Source organism: Miniopterus schreibersii (assembly GCF_964146895.1).
Source record: "Miniopterus schreibersii genome assembly, chromosome: 2".
NCBI classification, from domain to species: domain Eukaryota; kingdom Metazoa; phylum Chordata; class Mammalia; order Chiroptera; family Miniopteridae; genus Miniopterus; species Miniopterus schreibersii.
The window spans coordinates 137,492,795-137,505,839 of NC_138102.1; the positions used below are offsets into that span (position 1 = coordinate 137,492,795).

The following is a 13,045-nucleotide window of genomic DNA, read 5'->3' on the forward strand; positions in this document are numbered from 1 at the left end:
TTGTCAGGATCAAGCTGGGGGAAGGCAGATGGGAACGCAAAGCTTGGGCTCCCTGAGTGAAAGCATTTGTTCTCCTTGACTCTGTCAGGCTAGATCCTCACATCATGGTAGATATTTGGGTAAACTCAGAGTAAGTGCTGGCTTCAGAGTGGCTCATCCTGTTGGGAAAGGAGGCTGTGGGCTAGGGCTGGACTGGGATTGCATAGGGACCTGCCCAGGCAGCTTCATGCCTGAAGGATGCGGATACTGGAACAGGAAGAACAGGGTGGCTCTGTTGAAGCAGCAGCCTGGGGGTAGTCAGCACACAGATGGGGGTGGAGAGCTCTGGGGCCTAGGAGGAGCCAGGCAATAACTTTTTTTTTCTTCTCCTTAGCACTTAACCACTATCCGCTATCCAATATTATTTGTTTATTTTTCTTATTTATTGTCTATTTCACTTGCTAAAATAAAGCTGAGGGGGGAGGGCAGAGCTATTTCTCTCTTTTATTTACTATATATCCTTAGGACTTGGAACAGTGTCTGGCATATAGTAAGTTGCCAAATATCCGTTGGATGAACTAAGTAATGAATAATTCATCAAGAGCGAGTCTCTTTTTTCAACAGGCTGCCTCGCCCATTGGCCTACATTCAGCCCTGGGCCACTTATGTCAATGATTCACTGGGTATATTAATTTCCTGTTGCTATTGTAATAAATTAACACAAATTTAGGGGCTTAAAACAATACAAATTTATTATCTTGTAGTTCTGGAGATCAGAAGTCCAAAATGGGTCTCACCAGGCTAAAATCAAGGTGTCAGCAGAACTGTGTTCCTTCTGGATTCTCTAGGGAGAGTCCATTTCATTGTCTTCTCCAACCTCTAGAGGCTGCCTGCATTCCTTGGCTCCTCTTCTTCTATCTTCCAGGCCAGTGAGGTCAAGCCAAGTCTTTGTCACACTGCCATCTCTCTGGTTCTCTGACTTCTGCCTCCCTTTTCCACTTAGAAGGCTCATGTGATTTATGTTGGGCTCACCTGGCTAATTCAGGATAATCTCATTTTAAGGTCAGTTGATTAGCAATTAGAATTTAATCTGCTACATTAATCCTCTTTCCCATGTAATCCACCATATTCACAGGTTCCAGGGATTAGTATGGGCACATCTTTGGGGGGCAACATCCTCAGTCGAAGGAGCATTGGGAAATGAGGGGAGGGCGTTCTGGCATACTTTCTTATTTTCCCTGAGAGTCTTCGGACATGACAGGTTGACTCTAAAGCTGTTTCCCCTGCTCTGACAGTTCTCTAGTTGCTCTTTGCAGAAAAAAAATTAAGATTGTCCTGATTCCCAAGCAGGCAGAGTTGCTTACCAGGGATGATCAGAGGTAGTAGCAAGTGTGGTTTTCTTCTCCACAGGCAGAGACCACTTGGGTTTTATAGTCTTTGGGTCTCAGGAGCCTCATCTCCTCCTCTATAAGACAAGAGAGTCCCCTCTGGGAAGGTTCTGAGTCCTGCCAGTCAGTTGGTCTCCTGGGGTCTCTCTAATTGGAGGAAGGCAAGAAGATAGGGTGAGGGCATGGCTTTTGTGTGGAGCCCAGGCTCATGGGAAGGGGTGGCCCATGAGTGGTGTTTACATGCCCTCGGGAGAGAGTAGAAAGTGTGCCCAGAGGAGTACTTGAGGCTACAGAGGCCAAAGTGGGGTGGTGGCATAGGGGAGGGAAAGGGAAGGAGCCAGGGCAGTGGGTGAGGCTCATGGAATCCCTGAAAGAAAGATCTGATTCTGGGGGATCATTTAGAAGCTTTTCCAACTTGCTTTTTAGCATCAAACACCCTCCTCCAAGTAGAATTTTACTTGGAAACTCAATAAGTAAAACAAATGAAAGCTGAGCTTCTCCTGCATCTCCCTCCCTTAGCAGGTTCTGAGGTTCAGTCTGGGAAGCTCTCAGGATTGCAAACCACAGGCTGGAAACAACTGTTCTAGTCCAGTCAACACAGAATCTGAGGCTCAGAGAAAGTGACATGTCCAAAGCTAGAGGTAGTACCAGGACTAGAACTTGAGCTCTTTAAGCCTGGGCCCCTGCAGAGTTGAATGACAGTACTTAATGTTATTTCTCTCCATTTATACCAACTCAATTTAATGATCTCAGAGAACCCTTTTCACATTTTTCCATAATTATTTAAATATTTCATATATTTATTTATAAATGTTGTTTATTTCTTCTTTGGTTTGTGAGTTCCTTGAGTGATAAAACCCTGCTTTGTTCACTTTATGTCTCTAGCACCTTCCTCTGTATCTGACAGACTAGGTACATGAATGAATAAATGAATGTGTGAATGGATGAATGAATGAAGTCATTTTGGTAATGTGTATAATAGAGTTGGTTTCTTTTATTACTATTCTTTTTTTAATCTTCACCCGAGAACATTTTTTCTATTGCTTTTCAGAGAGAGTGGAAGGTGGGGGTGGTGAGAGAGAGAGAGAGAGAGAGAGAGAGAGAGAGAGAGAGAAACGTCAGTGTGAGAGACACATCAATTGGTTGCTTCCTGCAAGCCCTGACCGTGGTGAGACTGCAACTGAGGTGAGAATCGAACCCGGGACCCTTCAGTCCGCAGGCCAACACTCTAACCACTGAGCAAAACCAGCCAGGGCTGGAGTTGGTTTCTTATACTTAAGGGGGAAGCACAATGGGGCAAGAAATTCAAACATTTATTCATTGGTATGAAAATGGTATCTCTTTTCCCAGAGCTAATAGCTTAAATTAAACTAAAGCTTGGATTGTTAATTGGTACAGGGCCCAGCTAGCTGGCAGACTGTGTGAATCAGAAAAAGTGACCCTTTAGGGAAAACTAATTAGTAAAAGGCACATCTTCCTTTGGGCTGTCGTAGCTCCCCACCCCAGGCCCCATCCTGGCTGGCTTGTGCTTTGCGCACTTGCTCAACCATCAACTCCCTGAGCTGGTGGGTGTAGTAGACCCTAGTGCTTCTCCAGAGACACTGCTGATTTCTGTGTGGTTCTCTCTCTGCCTTGCCCCCAGGCCTCTGGGCCCTGGTGAACAATGCTGGTATAGGCCTGCCCAGTGGTCCCAATGAATGGCTGACCAAAGAGGACTTTGTGAAGGTGATCAATGTGAACCTGGTGGGACTGATTGAAGTGACCCTCCACATGCTACCCATGGTCAAGAAAGCCCGGGGCAGGGTCGTCAACATGTCCAGCTCTGGTGGTCGTGTGGCTGTCATTGGCGGTGGCTACTGTGTCTCCAAGTTTGGTGTCGAGGCCTTCTCCGACAGCATCAGGTGACTGGGCCGTGGTCCCAAACCACTCTGGGTGGGAGTCCCTCAGGAAGAGAGGGCTGGGTGTGGGGAGCACGACAGTGTGTGGGCAGGGGAGTTCTGAAGAAAGGAAAATTGAACAGTAGTAGGAAGAAGGCCTGCCCTGAGGGGCCTTCCCCAAGGACCAAGAGAAGAAAGGATGAGAAGAGGAGGAGTGGCCACAGGAGGCTATATTCCTGCCTTCCCTGGAGCTGTCCTAGAATAAATGAAAGCCTGTTTGGGCCTGTGGGAGTAGGAGGGACTCTGTCTCTCAAACAGACAGACAGGTTTGGGGACAGATGTGCTCGCGGGAGACCCTCAGAGGAGGATGTGAGCCTTGCATTGACCTCTCATTCCCTTTGCTACGCGAGTGTTGGGTGTGGGGCTGAGAGGGAGGGATGTGGTGGAAAGTCAGGCTTTAGTCTAGATTCTTTGTTAACTTCCTCCTGCTGGGTTTGCCTAATGTGAATTGCCCCAAGACCAGGTTTGGGAAAGGGCTGAGGCCCTAGACAGGGCTTATTTGCATGAGAGCAAAGGCTGGCCTGGTGCAGGGGTAGGGAGGGTACCTCCAGTTTCCTGAGATCAGCACCTATAGAGGTTTCAGAAGTGACTCTCTGATGACCCTGTGTCATGTCATCTTGGGGTCCCAGACTGAATCCAACTCTTCTTTCCCAGGCGTGAGCTCCACTACTTTGGGGTGAAAGTCAGCATCATTGAGCCGGGGAACTATCGGACATCCATTCTGGGCAAGGATAGCATGGAGTCGCGCTTGCGGAAGCTGTGGGAGCGGCTGCCTCAGGAGACCAGAGATAGCTACGGAGAGGAGTACTTCCATGCCTGTGAGTTGCCCTCACAGGGAGAGGGGTCTCTGAGAGGGACAGGGAGATCTGGGGGGTCACTTTCATTTTACAGATGATGGGATGGAGGCTCAGAGGGGTTAAAGGCCCAAGAGCACACAGCTAGTAGAAGAGCTGGGATGTGAGAACAGAGACCAAGTGGGCAACTGCTGGGAGTGACAGAACTATAGCTACTGGGAAGATGGAGTGCGAGGGGAGACGCTGTCCAGGGATGCTGCCCACTCCTGGCATCTACCCCCCAAAAGCCATTATGCTGGTGAATCAGCCGAAGATGCACTGACATAAGCACAGAGAAGTTATTAAGAGCACAGCTTGAGCCAGGCTGCCTGGCTCTGAATCCTGGCTCTACCACCTACCAGCTAGGAGACTTTGGGCATGTTACTTAGCCGTGCTATGCCTCAGTTTTCTCATCTATAAAATGGAGCTAATGAGAGTGCCCACCTCACAGGGCTACTGTGAGGATTAATATCTGTGAAATGTCTTACACACACTAAGTGCTTGTTAAATTAATGAGGAAAAGGAGCACACAAGTATTTAAAAGGAAGGGGCTCTAGGCAGATCTCTTCCTCTCTGAGCTAAGGGTCTCCTGTGACCCTCAGGTGTTTTTGGAGAGTAGAGGAGGGCCATTACAGCTGTTTACTATATTGCTCCCAATCTTTGTGTGTGTCTTCCAGTTTGAGGGATGAATGGAACCCTGGCCATTGGGGCTCAAGAGGAGGGGGTGTCCTGTGGGTGCAGTGGAGGAATTGGCCAAAAGACCTGTTAGAGCACTTCATGGAAGGAGAGAGAAGGCCATTCTGACCAGACGTCCCCATGTTCACTCAGATCATCTAATCTCAAAGCTGAGGTTTGATTTCAGGAGAGGATGATCCAGAAGACTTCCTAGTTCTCTCCATTTCTCTGGCTCCCAGCACCTCAGAGCCACCTCTGGAGCTGCTTTTGTTGGGGAGGCAGCCTCTGACCTGTCAATAGAAATTGGTTCCGGCACAATCAGCTGGCCCCTCCTTGGCAGGCATCTTTGTTCTCTAGTTGCTTCTCTGTGACCCGGCTGCCAGCCAAGAAGGTGGGGCTGCTGCTTTGCTGACTCAGGAGATTCTCTTGGGCTTGAGTGAAGCAGCCAGGCTCTCGGTCCCGTTCCCACTCCCTTTGGACCTCAGTGGTCTAGCTATGAATTTCCCTAGCCTAGATTCCCCCCCTCTTTAAGTGGCTCCCATGAATAACCTCTGAAAGACAATTTACTATTGTGGTTAAGCTCCCAGACTCTGGAACGGGGCTGTCTGAGTGCAAATTTCAGCTCTCCTGCTTACCTTGGGCAAGTTACTCAGTTTTCTCACCTGTACCGAGCTATGAGAATTCAGTGAGTCACTATGTAAAGTGCTTAGAACAATTTCATTTAAAGTGGTTTTTATCCCTCCCTTAGACTGAGCGAGACCCCTTCTCTCTCTCTCGTACTAGTGCTTACAAGCTGTAAGTTCTTGTGTTGCAAAGAGAGGTTCTTAGGTAGTAAGTATCCACAATCCAAAGTGATGGATTTTTTGAAACACACCCAGGAACTCTAGATGGGTTAAATGCAATCACGCAGTCAAAAGCATGGCAGGTATCTAACTGCCCAGCGGGTTTCATTTCCGTGTCATGATCTCCTGGACATCATATATCAACAAAGTAAAAAAACTAAGATGCTAAAACTATGACAACCATTTATTCACTTAATACGCTTTTTTTTTTAGAACCCACCACATGCCACGCACTGCGTGGGGCTGGGGAGTGAGAGTGGATCAAGCAGCAGGGCTTACAGCTCACTCCCTGTAGCTTAAGGCCCAGTAGGGGAGACCGATCTCAATAAACACACATACATGTAATGACAAATGTGGGTAAGCGCCATGGAGAGAAGCATAGGGCCAGGACAGAAGAATGGGGCTGGGAGTTGGGACTCTAGTTTAGACTGTAGTGTAGGGGAGGGCTCCTCTGAGCTGACTTTGGGGAAGAATAAATTAGGCATTGCTGAAAAGTGAGAAGAAGGGATAGGCAGGGAGGTTTTTGCAGGAAGGCTCTGAGGCAGGGAAAGTTTTTAGAGATACCTGAAGAATGCCAGAGGATGGGGAGCAGTGTGTCGAGCTGAGGGGAACCGGATAAATTAGAGCATCAAAGCACACTGGCGATTCAGGATGTGATGTGATTTGTGATTAGGTAAGACAGCTCTGGTTGCTACAGTGTTCCAGGCTAGACTTGAGGCTGGCTTGGAGTAGAGAGAAAATGCAGAAAATGGAAAGAATTTGATAGATGCCAGGTGTATATTAGGCCTGCTAGTACTGGAAGACAGAGGAAGCCATCAGGGATGAGTGCTAGGTTTATAGTTCAAGGAGCCTGGTGGACAGAGGTATCATTCATTCATTGATTTAGGAGAAAATAATCCTTGAGGAAAGTAATATTTTAGTTCTGGACATATTAGAATTCTGTGAGAAGAAAAAAAGCCCGAAGGATTTTGCACCAGTTGAAACTTTCTCAGTGACAAGTGACAGAAAATCCAACCCAAAATATTTAAGGAGAAAAGAAATTTCTCGACACTCATGACTAAAAAATTGAGGGAGGTGATCTTCAGGCATAGCCTGATCAAGTCCACAAGTAATGTTTTTAGGACCTGGTTTTACCCTACTTCTTGACTCTACTTCTTTGTCTTGGCTCCAGTCTCACAAGCTCTATCCCCTGTGGGGTCTCAGGGCTGCAAGATCTCATCTCCTCCCAGGGATAGTTCTTTCAGCAGCTCCCCACAGGGCCTAAGATTCACTCTGACTTGGTGGGCCTAAGATGGCATGATCAGAGGGAACAGCAGGATGTACCAAACCCTGAGCTCGTCACTGTGCCCAGGGGAATGTGAAGATCTGATTGGCTCAGGCTGGGTCACGTGCTCTGCCCAGACCAAAGGACTCAGAGCAGGAGAGGCAAGGCTCCCCAGAGAAAAATTTACAGCAATTGCTCTAAGCAAGGGAAATAGATGGGCAGTGGGGGGTGGGAGATGATAATATATATCCTCTGTGAGATCATTCTAAAACTCTCCCTTAGCAAAGAGTGGTCCAAGTTATTTATGGGGCTGCTACGGGGCTAGGGTGAAACCCAGGTTCAGCCAGTGTCTGAAAACCTCACAAGGCCGCTTTCTAAGTACATAAAGTGGCTCAATGCAGGCAGAAGTTGTAGCCTTCTGTGGGTTTTAAAGGAACATAGAGAAAGACAAACTTCCTCTGAAAAGCACCTGTCAAAAAACTGCTCTCATTCTTCTAATGAATAGTAACGGTTGGGTTTATAAAATACCATGTGTTGATTCATCTGTTGTCTACCCCATGACTACAGAGGAAAATTTTTAGGCAGCCATTTGACTACTTTTAGGTAAAAAAATTTTTCCAAGTGATTATATTCTGATTTCCACTTCAGTTTAGCTAGTGTTTATGGGGATAGAGAGATGAGACAAAGTATCCAGGGGAGATCTAAAAGCAAATACCACATGAGAACCAACTGTGCAACAATGGACATACATAGGAAACAGAGTCTTAATTCTGGTGTCACAAAAGCCTTCACAGAGGTGGCAACGGGGGCCGTAGGGCGTTTTGAAGAATAAACCCAAAGGGAAAAAGACAGCAGCTATTTCCCACAGAGGAAAGAGCATGAGCAGCATTTCAGAGACCTGATAGCACCGCGTGCTTTTGGAGATGGTGTGGATTCAGAGTTTAGGTTACAGCCGTCCCCCCAACTATGTTATACAACTGTCTAAGCTTTGGTTTCTTCATTATAAAGTGTAATCACTCCTCTCTCATGGATTGTTCGGAGAATTAAACCTTAGCCATTCACTTTAGTATTAGTTTGGCCCGAGGGAAGTGTGAAGGGTTGAATGAGGCTGGGAGAGATTTAAGGAGTCAGGTCATAGGAGCCTTCCATGGCTCCACCAAGGAGTGTGGCTCTGGCTCTTATCCTGAAGGCGTTGGAGAGCCTTTCAAATGACTCTGAAAAGACCTGATCAGATAAGCTGGAGAGCCTTTCAAATGACTCTGAAATGACCTGATCAGATAAGCGGCATCAGATTTGCAGCCCTAGGAAGTGTGAGGCCACCCTCATGAGACCAACTGGGAAACTATTGCAGAAGTCCAAAGAAGGAATGACAAGGGCATGACTTACAAGTCCTGGTGCTTATGGGAACTGTGTGTGTAGGGGGGGAGGGTAGTATTTCAGGAGGCAGGCACTGCGGAGACAGACTAAAGAAGTATTTAGGAGTGCGCATGCAGCATTGCTGGGCAGAAAGGACGGCAAGTTACGGCCAATCAGATAGGCCCGTGGCCTGTGAACCCTGGGCCAGGCTAGGTATCTTGGAGTGATATTTATACCCAAAATAGAATTATATTGGAAATGGCTAGTTAATAGCAACCTAACATGGGAACAGTCACAGAGAAGCAGCACACAGAATCACCAGTTCAGGAATGTGAACAGAGCACAGTATTCTTGTCCTAATTGGCCTAGAGATGAGCCACAGCTACAAGCGACACAGTCACCTGCCATTTGCTTTTTCATCTCAACCCTACCAGGGAGGCCACCAAAAATTCCCCTTTTGGCCCCCTTTTCCCCTGGGGAGGGACTAGATCAGAAGCCCAGGACCTGTCCCTGGCAAAAGAGAAGATGAAACTCAACTATTGGGTCCATAAGTGCCAAAGCCTGGTCCCTGATATTTAATTCTCAAAATAACACAAATGTTTCCCAGTTGCCTGAATCCAAAGCCCATGCTCTTCCCTACTATCTAGGAGAGTGACAGGTTAAACGGGTACCTCTGTCCCCCTTCCTACTCTGTTGTCTAACGGGGTGCCCAGCACAAAATAAGACCTCAATAAACCTTTGAAAGAATAATGAAAGAATGTGCCATATGCTACTTCTATGTCTCAGGTAGCTTCTTTCATCCCACTGGCTATGTGGTCCTCCTCATCTTTCAGAGCCTAGTTCTAAAGCTACCTTATCACATCAGCTTGCCTCGCCCTCATCAGCTCACACCGCCTTCCCTGGCTCTGAGTTAGTGCCCTCAGCCCTGAGCATCTTGAATGAGTCCCCTGACACTTGCCTCCCTGCCTGTGACCTGCTGGCAGTGGACTCTGTGTCAGGCCCAAGGATGGAGGACAGAGTGTTGGCTTCCTAAGACATTATCACTTTACAGTCAGCATGGTTCTTTGGGGGAGCACAAAATGTAGTTTGGCCCTTTTTACTGCAACAGTTTTCTTTCTAGGAACAGAAAGGGAAGTTCCTCAAAGCAAGGTTAAGTATACTTGAATGACATTGTCCTGCCCTCATCAACTGCATACCAGTGTTCTGCCCAGAGTGGATGAATTCCTTGCCTTCTAGACCATCTCCAAAATCAGGACTGCTTTTGCTCCCTCTTTGTTTTCAAGTTTTAATCCCTTGTCTTGAAGTATGGCTCTCAGGAACCACTTCCTCCAGAGTGCTTGGGGCTGCCACTGAAGTATGTGCACTAGGGTACCGGCGCAGATCAGAGCCCATAAGTGTATCTCGTTCGTGCCTTGTCTCCTGTTTGTGTGGTGAGTTTCGGCAGGCTTGGACTACTTGGGTCCCTTGTACCCATCTCCATGATGCTAACAATGCCACCCACATCTGTGAGAGCCTTACGAGGTGCCTGTCTGTGAGATCATTTGAGCCCCACAATGGCCTTATGACCAAGGCAAGGGCAGGGTTACTATTTTCTAATAACATTTTTCCCTGCATGCTTTTGTAGAAAATTTGGGAACTCTAGGGAGTAAGTAGGAGGAAAAAAAATTCCAGTAACTAGTAATGCCACCAGCCAGACAACATTTTTCCTCCCTCCCTCCCTCCCTCCCTCCCTCCCTCCCTCCCTCCCTCCCTCCCTCCCTCCCTCCCTTCCTTCCTTCCTTCCTTCCTTCCTTCCTTCCTTCCTTCCTGTTTTTCTATGTATTTACATACATTTGTTTTCTATTGTTATTCTCCACTGTCTACCCTGCTCTTATTCATATTTCTTATTCTCTAGGACAGGTATTATTATTATTTTACAGATGATGACCGTTTAAGCTCAAGGTCACACAACTAATAAGCTGGCAGAATTGGGCACTGTTTTTCTGTTGCTAGTCTAACGCAATAGTAGAAATTCAATACACAATTTTTTTCCCAATTACAGTTGAAATATTATATTAGGTGTACAGCATAGTGGTTAGACAATCATAAACATTACAAAATGATTCCCCCTTTTTCAAGTACCTATCTGGCACCATACATAGTACAATGTTATTGACTATATTCTCTCTGCTGTACTTTACATCCTTGTGACTATTTTGTGACTACCAATTTGTACTTAATCCTTCACCTTTCTCGCCCAAGTCCCCCAACCCCCTCCCCTCTAGCAACCACAGTTTGCTCTCTGTATCTGTGAGTCTATTTTCTTTGTTCGTTTATTTTGGTCTTTAGATTCCACATAGAAGTGAAATCATATGGTATTTGTCTTTCTTTGCCTTATTTCACTTAGCATAATGCCCTCTAGATCCATCCATGTTGTTGCAAATGTTAAGATTTAACTCTTTTATGGCACAGTAATATTCTATTGTATGTATATCCCACCACTATTTTTATACATTGTCTGTTGATGGGCACTTGGGTTGCTTCCATATCTTGACTATTGTAAAGAATACTGCAGTGAACTAGGGCTGCATATATTCTTCCGAATTAGCGCAATACACAATTTTATATATATATCTTTATTGATTTCAGGAGAGGGAGAGAGAGAGATAGAAACATCAATGATGAGAGAGTTGTCATTGATCTGCTGCCTCCTGCACGCCCCCGACTAGGGATCGAGCCCGCAACCCGGGCATGTGCCCTGACCGGGAACTGAACTGTGATCTCCTGGATCCTAGGTCAATGCTCAACTGCTGAGCCATGCCCTGCCAGGCAATACACAATTCTTGAATTCAGGGAGAAAATTAAGATTATTTATAGGGTGTTTGTGTAAGGGACAACCTGGAGGGTGTGGTTGATCTACCTGGAATGTTAGATCAGTGATATGTTGGAAAGGGAGCTTGGATGAAATTCAGAAGGAACCATCTTTAATGAAGAATAACAGAGCCCTTTATTTTCCCTCCTGCTCAAACAGATACTGAAAAGCTAACAAACATGATGCAGTTGGCAGATCCAAAAATCAGAGATGTCGTCAACAGCATGGAACATGCCATTGTTTCCCGGAGCCCCCGCATTCGCTACAACCCTGGCCTGGATGCCAAACTCCTCTACCTCCCCTTGGCTAAGTTGCCCACCCCTGTGACAGATTTCATCCTGAGCCGGTACCTTCCAAGGCCAGCAGACAGTGTCTGAACGAGGGAAGCCCAAGGGGTAGTCACTAGAGTATAGAGGAAGGGGGCTGGGAAAAGAGACTATGGGGTCACAAAAGGTGGCATTAGATGTTCTGGGGATACTTTGCTTGACTGACACCCATTGCTGGTGAATTTATGGGTAACTTCTAACAGAAGATGAGTGCCTCTTCCCACTGGAACCACACAGAAACCTGAGGTGGCCCTTTGCAGGTTGAGAGACCTGCAGCATGGCCCAAGAACATCTGTCACCCGGTCAGTATATGGCTTTTTCTGGACCTGGAAAAGTCAAGGAGAGGATAACTAGCTCCTGATGAATCACAAACCTTCCTCAGCTGTCACTGCCACTGGGAAATATTGTGACATAATCCAGCCCTCAGTAGAATCTCAACTGCCTTCTTATTGGGTTTCTAAATATTTATTAACCTCTTTCACATAACCCATTATTTGAAGTATGTAGTAGGACAGACAAGATTAATAGTAGGGAGTACAAGATTAATCAGGTAAAAGTTTATAATACTTTCTCTCTCTTTAGATTTCTCTACCCATAGGTGATTGGGGTCCACATGAAATAATAGTCATTTAATCACCATTAATTAATTCTTCAAATACTTATTGAGTGCCTACTACATACCAGGCACCATGTAGTTGCTGGAAGATTATAAAATGATTAAATTATGGTCTTGGTTTATTTTGTGGTTTTGTTTTTGTTTTTTAGCACAGTGTCTAGTAGCAAAGATGGGACAAAGAGTGATGAAAGAAACAGAAATCATAAAATAACCTAATTCAGTGGTTCCCAAACTTAGCTGTATGTCATAATCACCTGGTTAATTTAAAATACGGATTCCTAGGCCTCAATGTTAGAAAATATGATTCAGTAGACTTGGGATGGGGCCCAGAAATAGGTATTTTTAACAAGGTCCTAGAGGATTCTGATGCACCTGAGCAGTTGGGAACTGCTGATAGTTCCATAAAGTAATTAATGTTCAGAGGAGGACATGTCCTATTCAAAACCCCCCAGTGTAGTGACCAAGACAGAACTCAGGTGTTCAAATCCCCAGATTAGAGTTTTAGTCATAGAAAAATAAATTTCTGAAATTAGTAACATTGTTAAATAAGTCATTGAACTAATTTTTAAAGAAATACCTTAAGTATCTGAGCCTTATGAAGTTCTATTGGAAAAAGACTTTTTTAATCTTGAGGAATGGTCATGTAATAAAGGTAAATGTGAACATTTTTTATTAAAATGTCTTTGTGTTTCTTCAATATCCTGCTGAACTTGAAAATAATAAAATTTAACTTAACATCTGCAAAAGACCCTTTTTTCAAATAAGGTAACATTCACAGATTCCAGGGATTAGGGTGTGGACATATCTTTTGGGGGGCCACCATACAACCCACTGAGTCTGTTATTTGCATGACTTCTATTCCTGGCACCAAATTCTGTATCAGGAAGGATGCACTGAGCAGCAAGTAACTAAAAAGCCAACTCACCATTGATTTAAACAATAGAGTTAGGGCAGGACCCCATAACTGAATGATGGCAT

The 13,045-nt window shown here is 45.6% G+C and overlaps 1 protein-coding gene across 2 annotated transcripts in view; it reads left to right on the plus strand.

The window, feature by feature from the left end:
• Positions 1–12,807, plus strand: part of SDR9C7 (short chain dehydrogenase/reductase family 9C member 7) — a gene marked incomplete at its 5' end in the record, with an annotated part of 20,815 nt that extends 8,008 nt beyond the window's left edge. For both annotated transcript variants that reach the window (XM_081128362.1, XM_081128363.1), the window contains 3 exons: positions 3,010–3,268; positions 3,959–4,122; positions 11,285–12,807. In XM_081128362.1, the coding sequence (XP_080984488.1) occupies positions 3,010–3,268; positions 3,959–4,122; positions 11,285–11,502 (641 nt within the window). In that variant the 3' untranslated portion in view covers positions 11,503–12,807. The remainder of the gene's footprint in view (positions 1–3,009; positions 3,269–3,958; positions 4,123–11,284) is intronic.
• Between the last annotated feature and the right edge of the window lie 238 nt (positions 12,808–13,045).